Genomic DNA, 19,675 nt, shown 5'->3' with positions numbered 1-19,675 from the left:
AAAATAATATGACATATATTAACATTACATCTATTCTACATGCATAACATGTTTACAACACAACTTGCCATAAAACGTACAGACTCATATGTCCATGGTTTAAGTCATTCCTAGGATATCCTTTGAAAACAGTCTATCCCACCCATAATAGTCCTCCCATACACTCCCTACAGGTAAATGTGCGAACGCAACAAATAAATACAACAATAAAATAAGCCCCATCGAGTTGGCAAAATAATACAGTAAACCCATTTGAGGTGACGTCACATTCCATTGACCCTCCAATCACTTCAGGGGCTCATTTTATTGGAAGGCGGCAAAGGCTTTAATCTCGAGACTAATTCAGATGCTGATGAAGGGAGGAGAGCATAGGCTACTTCCGACGTAGAGAGAGCAAGCGCACAGACGTGCTACTGCCACTGCCACACTCACACACAGCGACACTGAGGAAGGAAGCATCCGAGCCACACATTCACTCCTGCTGCGATATGAACGGGATATGTTCTGATCTTCTCCGCCTCTAATAAGGATTATAAAAGTGTATCTATTTATTGGTTTTATTACGAACTGTGGTGCTATAGAATTACATTTTACTTTGATTAGATTTGTATTCCTAAAGAACAAATGTAGGCTGTTTTTCTTCCATCTCAATGAGAATTGGGTCATGATCACATCGCCCGCATTTTCTGTCCTGAGAAATAGTATCGTGATTCCGGTGTGGGAGAACAGTTATTCAGGGGAGAAGGGCGCACCGAGAATAAACAATCCATTTCTTCACCTCGTCTCTCCCTCAAACCCTTTACGGCAGGCTAATCGTATACCCATAAAGATTTTGAAAATGCTTACAGCACGTGGAGGACACATTTTGCACCCGGAGTACCTTCAACCTTTGCCATCAACTCCTATCAGTCCCATCGAGGTAAGCACTACGCTGGCCACAGGCTACGGGGGACGGGATAAAATAGGGATTGCAAAAGTGTGATTTTGGTCAGTTATTACTTTTGAGTGAATGTTTTTCTGTCTATGTTTTCAGATTTAAAAATATCGGTACTATTAGGCAATTTGAGTTGTACGTTTATTATCATATAGTTACTGTAAATTGAAAATCATTCCTAGAAAAAAGGTTCTGGATAGAATCCAAGAGCGTTATTTTGATTGCTTCATATATGGCACCCCTAAAGATTCTAACCTTTTGATCAGAACCCAAGGGGTTCTTCTTCGCTGAACCAAAATTGGTTCCATATAGGGTTCTATATGGAACAAATGTCGGTTCTATATAGAACCTTATTGGGTGCCATATATGAAGCAATCATAGAACCCTTGCTGGTTCTATCCAGAACCTATTTTTCTAAGACTGTGCAGATATATGGCTATGATAACCTTATACGCAATGCGTTAAACTCGTGCGTAATTAACAGAGTTCTCCAAGGGCACATAATACACTGTATAACAGGAACATATTGCTTGGTTTTGAAACACCCCATGTAAAAAACATTACAGTGAACTTGAATAATAAATATTATTTTATCTTATTTTGCAGCTGGATGCCAAGAAAAGTCCGTTGGCTCTCTTGGCACAGACCTGCTCACAAATCGGCAAACCAGACCCTCCGTCCTCTTCCAAACTCTCATCTGTAACCTCAAATGGATCTAGTGACAAAGAGACCAAATCCGGACCACTAAAAATGAGTGACATTGGAAATGAAGACAAATCTAGCTTCAAACCCTACTCCAAATCATCGGAGAAGAACAAGGACTCCTCGTCCAGCAGTGGTAGTCTGAGTGGAGATAAAGCTAGTTTCCGAGTGCCTAGCGCCACCTGCCAGCCGTTTACCCCCAGGACAGGCAGCCCCAGCTCCTGCCACTCTGTGTCTCCGCTGCCATCTGAGGGTAAGCAGGGAGACAAGGAGGAAAAGAATAAGGAATCTGATAGCAATAAAAACAGTACAATGGAGGGAAGCGGCAGTGGTAGTCACAGCCGGATATCTGGGATTAACGGTGAGGCTAACCAACACCAGGAGACCACCTCTGGATCAAAGGTTATCACATCAGACTCACTCACATCTGTCTCCTCTGCATCATCTGTTCAACTTCTGGGTTCAGGAGGACTCGTAGCGCCAGTCTCCCCCTATAAACCTGGGCACACCGTTTTCCCTCTACCGCCTGCTGGCATGTCCTACCCTGGAAGTTTAGCAGGTGCATACGCAGGCTATCCCCAACACTTTCTCCCTCACGGAATGACTTTAGACCCGACGAAATCTAGCAGTCAACTACTTAGTGCTCAGTTTGCCGCTGCCAGCCAACTTCAGTGTAATAAAGCTGGGAGCCCCTTGTCCAGGGCTTCTCCTCCGTCCCTAATGTCTGCTAGCCTGTGTAGAGACCCGTACTGCCTGAGTTACCACTGCGCAAGCCACTTATCCGGTGCTTCCAGTGCCTCGCAGTGCCATGAGTCCTCGGCTCTGAAGTCAGGATACCCTCTCATGTACCCAACTCACCCTTTGCACAGCGTGCATTCCTCGCCGCCATCCTTTGCTGGACACCCGTTATACCCCTATGGCTTTATGCTCCCAAATGACCCTCTGCCACACGTCTGTAATTGGGTATCGGCTAACGGACCTTGCGACAAACGGTTTTCTTGCTCAGAAGAGCTCCTCAATCACCTAAGGACTCACACTGCTTTTGCGGGGACGGAGAAGTTGATATCAGGATACCCGGGTTCATCATCGCTAGCCAACGCCGCCGCGGCCGCCATGGCTTGCCATATGCACATGCCTCCAAATGCGGCCCCGGGCAGCCCTGGAACGCTCACCCTCAGGAGCCCACATCACCCTTTGGGATTGAGCACGCGCTATCACCCCTATTCAAAGAGCCCCCTGCCCCCCGGCGCTTCGGTTCAGATGCCCGCTGCCACAGGTCCATATTATTCTCCCTATGCCTTGTATGGACAGAGACTCACCACCGCATCGGCGTTAGGATACCAGTAGAAGATACAGACAGACACATAATAACTATACATTTATAAGGAGATTTTAGGCCTAAATGACTTTTATATTGGTTGTATTTCATGCAGGACGGGATCCGTGGGCTCAGTGTATTTATTTGCGATAGCTCCAAGCGTGACAAAAATAAAAATAATTATAATATAATTTGTAAGAGGCTCAAGGTGCATTCTTTTTTACAATTAATATATAGGCTATATTGGATCGTGCCATTTTAGATGTTACATTGAAATTACAAGGCAGTGTGTATGTCGTTTTTAAAATGCTCATTGTGAGAGTTTTATGTTTCCTACATACAAAAGGCCTATTCGTTCTATTTTTCATTGGAAAGCCGTAGCCTATTTTGGAGTCTGGAGGCCTATGTAGGTCTACCGGCTACCACACATCGCAAATAACTTTTCAACTTTGGCCTAACCCTTAGAATTACATGTTTAGTTAATTTTGATGGCAAATTGGGCTCTCTCATATTTCTTCATACATTTAATTATTAATTCGACAAGCTACATTAAGGCTTATGAATCTGGTAGGTTGTTTATGGAATAAATAATTCGACATACAGTATTACTTTACTTATAATGATAAACACTTGAATATGTGAGATATGAGCATAATTGGTCTGTTAAAGAATCGACCCCATTTAATTTGTGGAATGGCATTTAAGATCTGTGTAGGCTATTTCCATTTGAAGTATGTTCAGTATACACTTGGGTAACATTTTAATCGCATTTTATTCACATTTCGATACCTTTAAGACTGCAAAATATATTTGTTAAACTTTTTAAATAGCTAAGACAAATTGCAGCCTACTGTCATCTGACACAGATGTATTTTGCCACCCGATTAGCATTATAGTAATTTATCGTTGGAGTAATTTAGGCAGTAATAATCCAACTCTGATATTCATTTCAACACGCCACTATCAAATTCAGCACTGTTTTTCACAGATCATGTTTTTCCTACCTTCGAACGAATGATGGTGTCAGTCTGATTACATTAGAATAAGGAAGTTATCCGCTTGTGCAGTTATAAAACATGCAATATCAGCAGCACATTGGGAAATAACATTAAATCTAAAAAGTGACAACCCAAACAACGTTAATTATTGTTTTGCGTCTTGTTCTCAGATACAATTAGCCCCATTTGTCTGAGCAGAGAGTTTATCATAAAGGAGAAGAGGTTATGGGATACAGCTATACAATTTGCTATAAAACAATTAGGCCTATAATTTTTGGCAGGGTAAAATATTTAATATTGTGTAGGTTATAGGGCTTAATAGTTTACGTCTTGCTCTGCATATTGACTATTTCACTGACGAGATCAACTAATTTCTCGTGGAGTCATAACTATTTTTTATTTACTTTAAATGCTATAGGTTGGCTATATTGTATTGCGTTTAAACGTTAGGTCTATATCTCATCAGCTTGTTCTAAAGAAAAACAAACGCGTTGTGGAAGATATGTTGCTGCATTGCTCCATACCGTATGTCAAGATAGCACACGTTTATATTTTTAACCTACAGTAATAAAACGTCAATCAAATTATTGAGAATACAACATCTTCAATTTGATGGACCACTCCATAAATACGCAAGTATTTTCGATACAATCCTTGCACAGATTAAATACCGGAGGCACACAAGATTACATAATAATCCAAAATGAGCGGGATTAAATATTGTATAGCTGCCTGATAATTCTCATATCATACACATCAATAAGTCACATCAAGAGTAGGCCTACACTGGGTTGAGAGGATTTTTAGTCTATTACATAACACACTGGGAGGGAAGAGGTTCCACTTGTTTGATGATTCTATAATCTGGAAAACAAAAACCTCTCCATCCTGCTCCTGAAGAAACCGACGGCTCGGCTGCTGAAGCCTCTTTATGCACAGTAGGCCTATACACACGCACACATCAGGCAACAAGGCAGTACACCTACTTCCACTTGTATGATGCACCAGGGAAAATTACAACTGTTATATATAATTGTGTGTGTGTGTCAATATAAACACATACATTAAATCTCTTGCAACACTGCATTCCTTCATTTAAACATTGCCAAATTATGAGATAATGGATTACACCATATTGTATTATGAAAGAACGAAATGGCAAAGTAAAATAAATGGCAGCTGTGCTAGACAATGATTTATGATGTCACCCAATGTGGGACATTTCTACAGCTTTTATGATTGCAGTAATGACGGTGTGTAAAGCAGATAGCATGAAATGAAGCAAGGCCTAACACATTTAATCATCTCCTTAACCACATCTACAGAATCAAGCAAACGATGTCATTACCCATCCCAAAGTAAATCACAACTATTCCCAAGAGATAAAATCAACATCATTAATGGTCACATGTCATATTCATAAAATCGACGGAATCTTTTCAACAGATTCATTCTTTACCATCGCTCTCTCCCATGATGTATGTTAATGACGCTTCTAGCCCACAACTCACCATCCCAACCAGACCGTTCTGACGATATTCGGGGCCTCATAAACCTGGCACATCAATGTGATATGGGGAAAAAAATGTTTACATTATGTCACTCGTGTTGATCATGTATCTTTTCACGTTTTGGGGACTTCCTGGCTTTCGGGACTTCCTGGTTTTGGTGACGTTTTGAGGTTGAACTGTATGATTGGAGAAGCAGTTCCAAGAGCAAAAACATATACAAATACATAAATTAACATATATACATAAACTGTGCAAAAGAAAAACAGATTTATATATATATATAATATGTCTGTCCTGAGCAAAGTAAAAGGTCTGGTCCAGAGACTCAGGGATAACCCTGAACATCTCTGCTCAATACATTGGGGGAATCTCAATTGCATACCGCTCTTGTCGTCTCTCCTTGCCTCATCAAAACCAATTGGATGATAAAGCCTGCGGTCTCTATCCTCTGACCTTCTCTTCCAATGGGTTTTGAGAAGGAGGCAAGGAGAGAGGACATGAGGAGTTTGCAGTTGAGATTCTCCCATAGTCTTCCCCATAGTGTACTGAATGACCTTTCCTCACCTCCACTCTTTTCTCTCACATCCCATCCTACCTACAATTGGGTCATGGTCTTCTCAATCACACTGAAATGACAGAATCTGGTTTTCCACATGTTCTCAAGTGAAATATAGCCTGTACATGAGAGACTAGATGGTTTCCTGCCTTGCTTAATCACTGTCCAACCTACCACCTGTTTTGCTTTGAACTTCAATGCTAGGAAGATTTCTGGCCCGTTTTGCCTTTTGGCCCAGAGAACATAGCAGTGTAACATGACGGGTCACAGACAAATGCTGACATTAAGAATGGTGTATGTAAGGGCCAGGCCAGGCCGGGCTGTATGCTATGGGCATGCCCATCATTTGTGCTGCACAGCTGCACACCATGTGGTTGTGGGTGTGTCGTGTAGTCAATATCTGTTAGATGTTATTGTTGAAGGCATTGGGATGTCATAAACACCACTAAGGTAATGCCGTTTGAAAGGCTCTGGTGACACCTTAAACAGTTTGATGAAAATATTTCATTCTGGATGCGTCCCAAATGGCACCCTATTCCTTTTATAGTGCACTATAAAGGGACTAGGGTGCCATTTAGGATGCAGTCCTGATTTTTTTATGTTGTTGGGTTTTTTAAACGGGGGGATAGGGTACTTGCTGTGAGATTCATGGGATCATTCATGATATCATTCATGGTATCATTCATCGGATCATTAATCGGATCATTCATGTATAAAGCTACATTCTGCTGTTATCCACAAATGCTTTAAGTAACCTGTCTAATAAAAATAATAATTTAAACTTCCAATACAACATTATTGGACTTAGAACACATTTTCTTGGCACATATACTTTTGGGATTTTGTATTGTGTGCGTCTCAAATGGCACCCTGCTATTTTTTTTATATAAAGCACTACTTTAACCAGGGCCCATAGGGCTCTGGTCAAAAGTAATGCACTATATAGTGAATAGGGTGCCATTTGGGACAAATTCTTACAGTCCTATAGTCCTCTGTATAAATGACCTAATCAAGAGAAACCCTGTTTTTACCTAAACTTCAGCGGCGGTTTGGCTGCCCTGCTTTGATAAACCTTACACAATGGTTATGTACACAGATGGTCCTGGAAAGATGGCTGTTCACTGCTCACTACTTCACTGCTTGCTGGGTCACTGTTTACAAAGACATAGGAAATAGATTACCTTTTGCATGTTCAATCAACTCACTAAGAAGTGTGTATTCAATCATCTTGAGAGAAGTGCTGGTTTATTTTAGCTGGAGAATGACTTTAGCTCTCCAAACAAGAGCCATATTAATCACTCCTTTATCACTTCCTGATTCTGACAGGGCATAGTAAATTAGTTGTGTGCCAAATGGTGCCCTATTCTCTATATAGTGCACTTTTGACCAGGGCACATAGGGCTCTGGTTAAAAGTAGTGCACTACGTAGGGAATAGGTTGGCATTTGGGACTCTAGCCAACCTGAAAACAGTGAAGTTATACCTGTGTTTTACATCCAACAGATCACTCTGAATCAATGGCATGCTGCTGTCCCCTTCATAATAAATTCTATAGAATAAAATGGTTCTATTCTATTCTTCTATTGTATTCTTAGTGAGACATGTACTGTATATTCAGCCAAAATCCAATGCAGTTGATTGATCTGACATGCATAGCATATCATATATTAAAGGTCAGCGATATGACATAGATGCACATAGTAAATAGCATAGTGGTTGGGTCAATTTCCTCAACAACTAAGAGCGTTGGCACACAAGGGTAAACTTCGTTGCTGTTTTTGGTCCTGTTGTAAAAGTGTGAAGTGAACAAGTGCACATGTGCAGATACCGTGTGAAAGCGAAGTCCTGTATCTTGCTCATCGCAAAATCTGCTGTGCTACTCATGCAACGTAATTTCGCTGACTACCTTCAAGATAATACTGTACACATCATTCGGTACTGAATAAGGCAGTGTGTGTGTGTGTTTTGGCTTAAGTAAAGCACAAAGTAGAATATTTCCCTTGCAGAAGAAAATCTGTCAACACAGAAACCCTAAAAGGAAAGCACAACAGTGAGTGGAACAGTGGACCCTTGTCTGTCAACACTCAACATGACCCACTAATTTATACTCTAGTCTACTGGCAGCCCAGTCATGCAACCAGGACCCATATCAATTGAAGACTGACGATCATAGCGTATAGAGCAGGGGTATTCAACACTTAGCATACAAGGTCCGGAGCCTACTGGTTTTCTGTTCTACCTGATAATTAATGCCACCCACCTGGTGTCCTACATTTAAATCAGTCCGTGATTAGTAGGGAACAATCTTAAAAAGCAGTGGAACTTGCTTCCAGCTCAAGATTTCCGTTTTTTGGGGTCTAGAGACAGCTAACTTTTGTCTCCCTCCCCATGTCTTGGGGTTGCGTTCCAAATGGCACCCTATTTCGTACATAGTCCACTGCTTTTGACCAGAGCCCTATGAGCCCAAATGTAGTGCACTATATAGGAAATAAGGGGGCCATTTGGGACATCTCCCAGGTCTCAGCGAGCTGACTGGTGCTAGGGCCATGATTAATGACTTATGGCCTTATTGTGTAGAGGCCCACTAATTAACTGCAGACTGAGTGAAGACACGCTATGAAAATCTTTCCTGATAACCTGGACTCTTTCCTCCCTCCCGCCTGCAGAAACCTTGGCATGTGGAAGCTCTTACTGACAAATGTGTAAGAAGCAGACCAACGTTGAGTAAGATGAATGGTCTTTTCAGGAACTGTAAACAGGCTGTAATTTAACAGTATTTAAATATATGACATACTGGCATTGTGCTCCTGCACTGTTCGTGATCTCGGGTTTGGAAACTGCAGCCAAAGTTCCTACCTCACTGTTGATTTAAAATTAGGCTTGGCATATTCATGTAGGGTGTTTCTGAGATACTGGCCTGGCAGGCATGTGTTCTTCTGCTTTTTTAAAAGAGTTTCCAGTACTTTTAAACATAGTTACAGTGCCTTCGGAAAGTATTCAGACCCCTGGACTTTTTCCACATTTTGTTTTATTACAGCCTTATTCTAAAATGGATAACAAAACAACACCCTCAGCAATCTACACACAATACCCCATAATAACAGTGAAACAGGTTTTTAGAAATCTTTGCAAATGTATAAAATATAAAAAACTAAAATACCTTATTTACATAAGTATTCAGCCCCTTTGCTATGAGGTGCAACGTATTGTCATGAGATCGAAGGAATTGTCCGTAGAGCTCCGAGACAGGATTGTGTCAAGGCACAGATCTGGGGAAGGGTACCAAAACATTTCTGCAGCATTGAAGGTCCACAAGAACACAGTGGCCTCCATCATTCTTAAATGGAAGAAGTTTGGAACCACCAAGACTCTTCCTAGAGCTGTCCACCCAGCCAAACTGAGAAATTGGGGGAGAAGGGCCTTGGTCAGGGAGGTGACCAAGGACCCGATGGTCACTCTGACAGAGCTCTAGAGTTCCTCTGTGGAGATGGGAGAACCTTCTAGAAGGACAAGCATTGCTGAAGCACTTCATCAATCAGGCCTTTACGGTAAAGTTGGCCAGATGCAAGCCACTCCTCAGTAAAAGGCACATGACAGCCCAAATGGAGTTTTACAAAAGGCACCAAAAGACTCTCAGACCCTGAGAAACAAGATTAGCCGTGGTGAAACCAAGATTGAACACTTTGGTCTGAATGTCAAGCGTCACGTCTGGAGGAAACCTGTCACCATCCCTAGTGTGAAGCATGCTGGTGGAAGCATCATGCTGTGGGGATGTTTTTCAGTGGCAGGGACTGGGAGACTAGTCAGGATCGAGGCAAATATGAACGAAGCAAAGTACAGAGAGATCCTTGATGAAAACCTGCTCCAGAGCGCTCAGGACCTCAGACTGGGGCGAAGGTTCAACCTTCCAACGGGACAACAACACTAAACACACAGCCAAGACAACGCAGGAGTGGCTTCAGGACAAGTCTCTGAATGTCCTTGAGTGGCCTAGCCAGAGCCCGGACTTAAACCCAATCTAACATCTCTGACGAGTCCTGAAAATAGCTGTGCAGCAACGCTTCACATCCAACCTGACAGAGCTTGAGAGGATCTGCAGAGAAGAATGGGAGAAACTCCCCAACTACAGGTGTGAAAAGCTTGTAGCGTCATACCCCAAAATAATTGTCTGTGATTGCTGCTTCAACAAAGTACTGAGTAAAGGATTTGAATACTTATGTAAATGTCATATATCTGTTTTTTAATTTTTTTAAATAAATTAGCAAGAATTTATAAATACCTGTTTCTGCTTTGTCATTATGGGCTATTGTGTGTAGATTGATGAGGAATATATATATTTTTTAATACATTTTAGAAGAAGGCTGTAACCTGACAAAATGTGGAAAAAGTCAAGGGGTCTGAATACTTACCAAAGGCACTGTATATAGGACAAGGCAATTAGTTGAATTCTTTAACATTTATGTGTACTGTACAAAACGGTCTCAGGGGGTTTTTCACCTACAAAAGTGCTGACGAGGCTGATACATAAAACTTAATTAAGATCAGCGACACTAGCAAGAGCAGTGTGCGGGTTTCTTATTCTATTGTTACCATGGACCAGCAACAAAGATAGCTCAGATGTTTGAGTGCCTTTGGAATTTTGAATCACCTAGTTTAATTTCAATCATAACAGACAAATGACATTCTTCCACACTTTATCACCTACCTCCATCCTATAATTATAACTAACATACATGTTTGCAGTCATGTTGACGGACTAGCTTAATCAAGTCGCTATCGAACTTGTTGTGCCTAGCCCAAAGTGATGGCCTTAGTGCCTGAAATACAGCCTTGACCTATGGGAAGAAATTAGCTGTGGACGTTTGTGCAAGTTTGTACTTTTTACTTTGCTGCCAGGTGAAAATATTGTTTTGCCATGCATTGACAATGATGGAAACAGACTGGTATACATTATTATCTGGGGCAGCAGCAGTTAGAGCATTAGTAACGGAAAGGGCGCTAGTTCGAATCCCTGAGCCGACAAGGTGAAACAGCATCTGTCAATGTACCCTTGAGCAATGTACTTAATCCTAATTGCCCCAGGTTCGCCATTGAAAATGACCACACTCTCTGTGGGTGTCTCAGGGGGAGTTGGGATATGAAAAAATGGATACAAACTTGTTCATGTGAGAAACAGCAAAAATATAAGCACCCACATGATTATATACAGGAGGAGCTGCAGAATCAAGCCTTACCATCTGGGTCAATGGACAGAATAATCTACAGCTTGTGATTAGGTCTAAGGACCAGTGTTTCACTTTAATCTTTTTCAGCTTTCAGAAATGTCCATCTGCACCACACAGCACATCATTTATCTTCAAGAGGAATTGACTATTTACCCATGTTCCAAAAACAGATCAACAGAAAACAATCTCTCTTCTCTCTCTGTGTGTCTCTCTGTCTCTCTCTCTCTGTCTCTCTCTCTCTCTCTCTCTCTCTCTCTCTCTCTCCACACTTTACTCAGGTCTTTGTCGATGAATATGTCATGTACATTTGTCTGAGCATAGTGATCCTTCTTCACCGACAAACAAAATTCCCCTGGCACTTAAGAACAGTTGGTGACCTGTATATGGTTTTGTCACCCTATTCCCTGTATAGTGCACTACTTTTGACCAAGGCATATAGGGAATAGGGCTATGGGCCCTCGTCAAAACGAATGCACTACAGAGTATAGGGTGCCATTTCGGACACACGTGACACCGTAACCAAAGTCTACACTGAGTGTCACAAGGGAGTGAGTAAAAAAATAAGAACATCTCAAGTCATCCAGTCAGTCTCCATAAAATTAGTAAGACAACACAACTGTCAGGTGTCACCCATTACGCCGGGGATGTATCCACAGTGATGTTTTCACCCACCGCACTGCACGACAAAAGGGAAATGACTCCAGTGCTTTTTTTATATAGGAGAACTGTCCTGTCTGTCAGCTGCGGCTCTGGAGTCATAACAAATCACTGGCACTCAGCTGAGACTGAACATTGCAGGCGTCAGGAAGAAGACGGATGACCTGCAGGCCTTTGAAGTGCCTTGGCAGTTCAGATGGGTCCACACGGCGCTGACAGAGAAATATACACAACAGAGCAACCAATAATGAGAACATTAAACATTCCAGCCACCTGACAGGCTGACAAAAACAGCCTGGCCCGATATCAATCATCTTCCCAGACATAACCTTGACAATTAGTCCCCTTGGATACTCCCATTAACGTCTCTCTCTCTATGTATTGTGGAAACTCTGCTGATATATATATATATATATGTGTTAAAATAGAAGGCTCGAACACATGCTAATAGAAGTTATAAAGCATTATACATGTCCCTGCAGGCTCCCAGTAGTTATAAAGCATTATACATGTCCCTGCAGGCTCTAAGTAGTTATAAAGCATTATACATGACCCTACAGGCTCTAAGTAATTATAAAGCATTATACATGTCCCTGCAGGCTCTAAGTAGTTATAAAGCATTATACATGACCCTGCAGGCTCTGAGTAGATTTATAAAGCATTATACATGTCCCTGCAGGCAAAAAAATGCATTTTCTATCCAGCGTGTGTTTAAAATGCAGTAGCCTGCACACATATGTGCATTAATGATGCCCTTCAGGCATTTGGAAGCTATATCTTCCAGTGGCGCCAACTTACTGACTCACAGAAGGGCATGGTTCAACATAAAATATGCCATCGGCTTTAATACTATTCTACCAAGGTCTTTCAAGGTCTTATGAGGTCTCACAGGGTGTCACAGGGTCTTACGAGGTTTTGCAGGGTGTCACAAGGTCTTACGAGGATTTACAGGGTGTCACAAGATCTTACGAGGTCACACAGGATGTCACAAGGTCTTACAGGGTGTCACAAGGTCTTACGAGGTCTCACAGGGTGCCAAAAGGTCTTACAAGGTCACAAGGTCTTACGAGGTTTTGCAGGGTGTCACAAGGTCTTACGAGGATTTACAGGGCGTCACAAGGTCTTACGAGGATTTACAGGGTGTCACAAGATCTTACGAGTTCACACAGGATGTCACAAGGTCTTACAAGGTTTTACAGAGTGTCACAAGGTCTTACGAGGTCTCACAGGGTGCCACAAAGTCTTACGAGGTCTCACAAGGTCTGAGATCTCCAAGTCTTCAGCCTTCTTACTGTGCCATGGTTACCATGTCTGGGGTACTGCAGGTGGTCCGCAAATTATAATATTCGTTTTTTTAAATGTGAAAAAGTATTATTTGTATTAATATTGCTAGCTACAACAGAATACCACCATGGATACAATTTACATGTCTCTGCGTCCATTGTGAAGGAAGTTAGAGATAGTTTCACGATTCACTGCAAATAGTTTCACGATTCAACGCTAACTAGCGCGAGTGCAATGACTGGCAGTCTACAGGAACCAATGACTGTATATACTGTATGAATGGACAAAGCCATCGATCACGTGACACCATTCATTCCCATGGGAAGACTTAATAGCGCATTGAAGCCAAATTAAGTTTGTATAGCATCTAATGGAGACATAACATGCACAGTTTGGAGTAATGGGTAACTGCATATACAGAGTGTGTCTGAAAGTGGGTGTTGGCAAATAAGTGGGAGGATCAACATAAGTGGGTGTATAGAAACCTAACAGCTAATTGGGAAGATTGGTTGCCACTCAAGATTGTTTTGCATGGCTGTTTGCTGCTTTTTTGTAGTATTTTAGCTAAGTCTAACCATTTTCATAACATTAACCACATTCTCCTAACCTTCTAGGTTAGTTCTCCTAATCTGCCCGGTTAATTATCCTAACCTGTCAAGTTAATTCTCCTAACCTGCCACCTTAATTTTCCAACCTGCCACGTTAATTCTCCTATCCTCCCACGTTAATTATCCTAATTTGACTAAACAGCTTAGCTAAAATGCTACAAGCAAGCAGCCACGCAAAACGGTCTTGAGTGGCAACCAATCTGCCCAATTAACTGTTATGTTCCCATACACCCACTTATGGTGATCTTCCCACTTATGCTGCAACGCCCACTTTCAGACACATTAAACATACCCAGTTATCCATACTTGTAAGTTTGAGCTACTCCAGGAAGTGACAATGCAGGCTAGTTCAGTGCTGCCCCATCTCATTAAGTAAGTCAAGTTCAAGGCTGACTGGGGTACTTCAGGCTGCCATTAGCAACTAAATTATCCTTATAACTTCTATGTGCAATTTTTAAATAATAGTTTCAAGGACATACGTCTGGTGTATTAGAAGCCATTATTGGTACCATGATTGTCTCTAAAAAAAATGTTGATTCTTTACACATACAGTAGATTGCAATTTTTCCATTCACTATCCTGTTCTCTGCAAACAATGCTTGCAGTACCGAGGTCGGCTTTGAACCTCCATGGCTTCAATAAGAAGGGGCGCTCCTTCTCCCCTGACAGAAACCGTTAGCATGCTCGCTGTTCCTGTTCATCCGACTCTGAGGAAGTAAATAAGGGCTTAATTGACAAAATCTCAAACTATCCCTTTAATATGGAGGGAATTGCAGCTATTGAAGCTAATTACATGTTTTTTTCTGTATAGAAAATTAATAGGCGGGATGGAAAAACTGTTTCAGTGTCAACTTAAGTTACCAAAACCAGATAGAAAGGATGCAGAAAAAAATATTGGACTATATATATATATATAATTTTATAATACCATCTTTAAGAACTAAAAATAAAATAAAATCTAGACAGTCAGGGCAAATGCTGATGGATTTTGTTCTAATGTTTGAGCAGAGGAACACAGCATAAGTCATGGCAAAATGCATAGAATTGCAGGAAATTAGCTTTAAAATGGCAAAATTGTCTCTCAGCTCCATACGAAACTAGCTTCAAATTAACACCAAGATACCTTTCTAGATAATAGGCTGTGTTCGAGTTTACACTTCCTCTTCCAATGAACTCTGGGGAGGTCAAAATAATGAAACTGTGTGCCAAATATATGAATTTTAAAATGTTGATTACTTCTACTAGCCATCATCATTCACCTGATGTATTTTGTTTTTCTAAAATAGGATGTAAAATACTCTGGTTCTTGAATGAATTTTTGCTCGTGACCTCAACACTAATAGCTTGTAAATACACAACTTAGCTTGTTTTGTTGTGGCCCGAAATCTGATACAAATATGCCTTCCTTAAATACAACAACTGTTTAACTAGATTATCTTGCTTTATTTTGTTTCTCTGCTTTTGTTTTTAGAATCAAGTGCTCTTCATTTCCAGGGCCAGTTGAACCAAACGGACCTGACCTCCCAAACTGCAAGCTGCAATCTGACCTTTTCAACACTACATTCACTCCCAACTCTTTAGTTACACTAATGAGTAATGTGAAATGACATTTCCCCACTTAGCCTAAACACTTGTAAAAAGGTATGTGAAATATGACAAGTGCCGGGGACAAATAGCAGACTCCCAAGCCAAGAACGTATCTCCACTTCAACTCATTGGAAAAGGAAAATACACCAAGCGGCCAGCCATGCAAGTCGACCGAGCCAGTGACTGACTAGACTATTACAACATCTCTACCTGAAACTGAAGCTGAATAATTAGAGGTAGTGAGGATGATGAATGACTTTCCTAACCCTCTGGGACTGCAGACTAAATTAGGACGGAGCTAATTACCGTGCGAAATACTTTGCCATGAAAGTATGCAGCAGACCTGGGTTCACATACTATTTGAATTTTTTTATATACTTTGAGCAATTGTGGGAGCTTGCCCAAAGTGCCAGATGGGCAGGATTTATCCTCTTGCAATTATTCTTATTGGTTCCATTATGCCAGGTAAGCTCAATCAAATCCAGTTAAAGTATTGGACATTATTTCTAATCGTATTTGAACCCACCAGGTCTGGTCTGCAGCCAGCCAAAACAAAAGGGTCCTGCTGTTGTCCCTGTGACAGTTCTGAACTCTGGGTTTGGCTTTTGCCTGCTAGAGTTCACTGGACGTCCATAAATCATTGGCTGCTTACAGACTGCCTTCCCTGAGTCATTAACATGCAATAATGTGAGTGACAGAGTCCCTACTGACTACATTCACCCTCAAGTTCAAACTATGCTCGTTTTAAAAACCTCTCTCCCTCTTTCTCTCTTTCTCTCTCTCACTCCCACCATCTTGTACTTTGCAGGAAATTAAAACCAGATGGCTTTTAAAGACAGATTGCTGGATATTATAAAGACAGATTGCTGCATATTATAACATAAAGCTGTCTGGGCTCACATGGGAAAGAACGAGACACAAAAGAGAGAAGAAAAATGTAAAGTAAGTCCAGTGGTGGAGCTGAAGGGAGTGGTTGGCTGGCTATGGCTCAGTGTGGAGTATCCCTGAATGTGGCCTGAGTGGGAATACTACTGCCCTGGTTACGAGGCTGAGATATATATATATATATTATATATATATATATATATATATATATATGTATATGTGTGTGTGTGTGTGTGTGTGTGTATGTGTGTGTGACTTTGTTTTTACCAGCCACATAAGTAAGTTTGAGCTTTTGACGGCTTTTTTTGTAGCAGTTTTATAACTCTTCCAATATCCCAATATTCACAAATCCCCCTTGTCCAATATGATTTTTCCCCTCAGGAGACAGAATATATCCTCAAAAGGTTCAACAGCGACACCATCGAAAGCATCCTGACTTGTTGCATCACTGCCTGGTGTGGCAACTGCTCGGCCTCCGACCGCAAGGAACTACAGAGGGTAGTACGTACGGCCCAGTACATCAACGGGGCCAAGCTTCCTGCCATACAGGACCTCTATATCAGGCGGTATCAGAGGAAGGCCCTAAACATTGTCAAAGACTCCAGCCACCCTAGTCATAGACTGTTCTCTCTTCTACCGCACGGCAAGCGGTACCGGAGAGCCAAGTATAGGTCCAAGAGGCTCCTAAATAGCTTCTACCCCAAGCCAATAGACTCCTGAACAGCTAATCAAATGGCTACCCAGTCCACTCTTTACGCTGCTGCTACTCTCTGTTTATAATCCATGCATAGTCACTTTAACTCTACCTACATGTGAATATTACCTCAATTACCGGTGCCCCCCGCACATTGACTCTGTACCGATATCACCTGTATATAGCCTTGCTTGTTATTTTACTGCTGCTCTTGAATTATTTTCTTTTCCATTTTCTATTTTTTACTTAACCCTTTTTTCTACATGTGACAAATAGAATTTGATTTGATTTGATTTACAAGTGTGTATTCAATCTTCGATACTGCAGGTTTTTCATCAAGATATTATATGACAAGCTATTTCATTTATTATCTCCCCCATCTGCAATCAATTACATTTCCAGCATGTTTGCAACTGCACCACTAAGCAAATGGCACCCTATTCCCTTCAAGCCGATAGGTCTCTGGTCAAAAGAAGTGCACTATGTAGGTAATAGGGTGCCATTTGGGGCACATCATATGATATATCCCTCTCCACCTGCACCTCATGCAGCCAGACCGACAACAGACATTATGTGTGTTTTATTATCAGCGAAAGCTGCTGGTGACTCATACATTTTAATTCAATTGCATGAACTGGAAGGTTTAGAGCCCAATCTGCCTTTGATGTTTCCTGGCTTCAGCTGAAAACACCTGCCCGGCTCTCACAGTGCAAGTCACAGCTAATATATTAACAGAGTATGTTCCTGAACAGATGTTGCGAAACCAGCAGAGATCACAACCCCAACCCAAGGCTGACTGGATGACTTGCTGGTTTTTAGAGCCACCGTATTTGTGGGACTAGATCAGAGGCCATGTTTTGTTTATCTTCTCAGTAAATCTTCACATATTTTATAAAGACATGATTTTGAGACACAAGAATTCACTTATACCACCGAATTCACTTATATCACTTAATATACTACACTGTAAAAATAGAAAGACACAAAACACCATGACTGTGGAATGAAACCATGAAAAGTAGCGTACCTAAAATGAGATTTGGTGTTTGGAGGCTGTTTCAATGTAAACCCAATGTAAGTAATTGGGAGTCCCATAGGGCTGGGCACAATTGGCCCAGTGTCATCCAGGTTTGGCCGTCAATGTAAATAAGAATTTGTTCTTAACTGGCTTGCCTAGTTAAATAAAGGTTCCATTTTTAAAACGACCTGTAGTGTCACACCCTGAACATAAAGAGCCCTCGGTTCTCTATGGTGTTTAGGTCAGAGTGTGACTAGGAGGGTGTTCTAGTCATTTATTTTCTATGTGGCTGGTTTGTATGGTTCCCAATTAGAGGCCTCTAATTGGGGATCATATTTAGGAAGCCCTTTCTCCCACCTGCTTTGTGGGATATTGTTTTGAGTATGTGCATGTTGCACCACTGATGTCACGTTTCGTTGTTGGTTTATTGTTTTTGGGGAAGTTTCACTGCAAATAAAGATGTGGAACTCAATAACATGTAGAGGTTTTCAGAGTGTGATGTGAAAACAGTTTTGGGGGTTTCAGTGCATGTAAAAAGCATCTCATATAATCAAATGGTTAAGAAATGCAAATGGTTTATAGCCTAAATATTAATTGTTGAGAAGGGCATCGGGATAATATTGTTTGTGGAATTCCACCTTCATTTATTAAATGCTTTATTTAGACATATTAGAAACAGGAGGAGACAGACAAGGAGTGAAAATAGGAAACAGGAATTGTACCCTGAATTCTAGGGGAGTAAGAGCATTTAATTATGAATTTTACACACTCAGCCACACAGTAAAAAATAATTATGTGGTGAATTGAAATTGACTTAAAAAGCAACAACCAATAAATACTTAATACAAACGAATGCAAGTTGTTTCAATGATTTGTTAATTTCATTTTAGCAAAAAAATATATAATAAATCCGACTTAATATGTTGCTCAACATGTAAGTATCTTCTATGAGGACAACCAAAGAGAGAAAATGTAGTGATTGAACTCATTGGAAGTCTGGTTTTAATCTCTTTGCACTTCCTATCTGTTTTCAGAGCATTGCGGGTAACATTTTTAGACTTAATGAGTATTTTACACACATGCATATGTGAAAGAAAAATATAATCTATATTAGCATTAAGCTGCTTGTTGTGCCATGAGGTGTAATGGATCATGATGAACGGATATCAAAACCTCAGGAAAATGACATTCAATGATGATACGACCCATTCCCACATTTCCAACTTTTAATCGTAGAGGCAAATAGAATATTCTGCAATGCTTATTGTAAAACCTCTAGTCACTGCTGGTGGTTTGAGTACTATACTCAATGCCTGCCAGAATGGATTAAACTGACAAATGATCAGATACATAAACCAATCTTAAACATTAAAATAGCCCAGAAGAAGTGATCTTGAAATTGATTACATTTAGAGTTTGACACTGGCCAACACACAATACCACATAATGTCAAAGTGGAATTATATATATTTGAATTTTTACAAATACATTTTACTAAAGAAATTTTGTAAAAAAAAGGTGGCAAAGCAATTCACTTTTTGTCCCAAATACAAAGTGTTATGTTTTGGGAAAATCCAGTACACACATGACTGAGTACCACTCTCCATATTTTCAAGCATAGTGGTTTCTTGCATCATGTTATGGGTATGCTTGTAATCATTAAGGACTGAGGAGCTTTTCAGGATAAAAAAAATTACGG

The 19,675-nt window shown here is 40.8% G+C and overlaps 1 protein-coding gene across 1 annotated transcript; it reads left to right on the top strand.

Annotated features, from left to right (window-relative positions):
• The first annotated feature begins 363 nt into the window (after positions 1-363).
• Positions 364-3,149, top strand: LOC112258071 (zinc finger protein 503). The gene is made up of 2 exons (XM_024432170.1): positions 364-919; positions 1,541-3,149. Exons 1-2 carry the CDS (start codon positions 665-667, stop codon positions 2,981-2,983), a joined length of 1,698 nt encoding a protein of 565 aa, XP_024287938.1. The 5' UTR covers positions 364-664; the 3' UTR covers positions 2,984-3,149.
• The last annotated feature ends 16,526 nt before the right edge of the window (positions 3,150-19,675 follow it).

Source organism: Oncorhynchus tshawytscha, linkage group LG01, assembly GCF_018296145.1.
Source record: "Oncorhynchus tshawytscha isolate Ot180627B linkage group LG01, Otsh_v2.0, whole genome shotgun sequence".
Taxonomy (NCBI): Eukaryota; Metazoa; Chordata; class Actinopteri; order Salmoniformes; family Salmonidae; genus Oncorhynchus; species Oncorhynchus tshawytscha.
This window is presented reverse-complemented; position numbering and strand designations above follow the sequence as displayed.

Bases quoted from the DNA above. Each gene is read 5' to 3' on its own strand.
- LOC112258071 (XM_024432170.1), top strand. From the start codon at position 665: ATGATCACATCGCCCGCATTTTCTGTCCTGAGAAATAGTATCGTGATT. The intron at 920-1,540 runs GTAAGCACTACG...CTTATTTTGCAG, and splicing joins CTCCTATCAGTCCCATCGAG to CTGGATGCCAAGAAAAGTCC.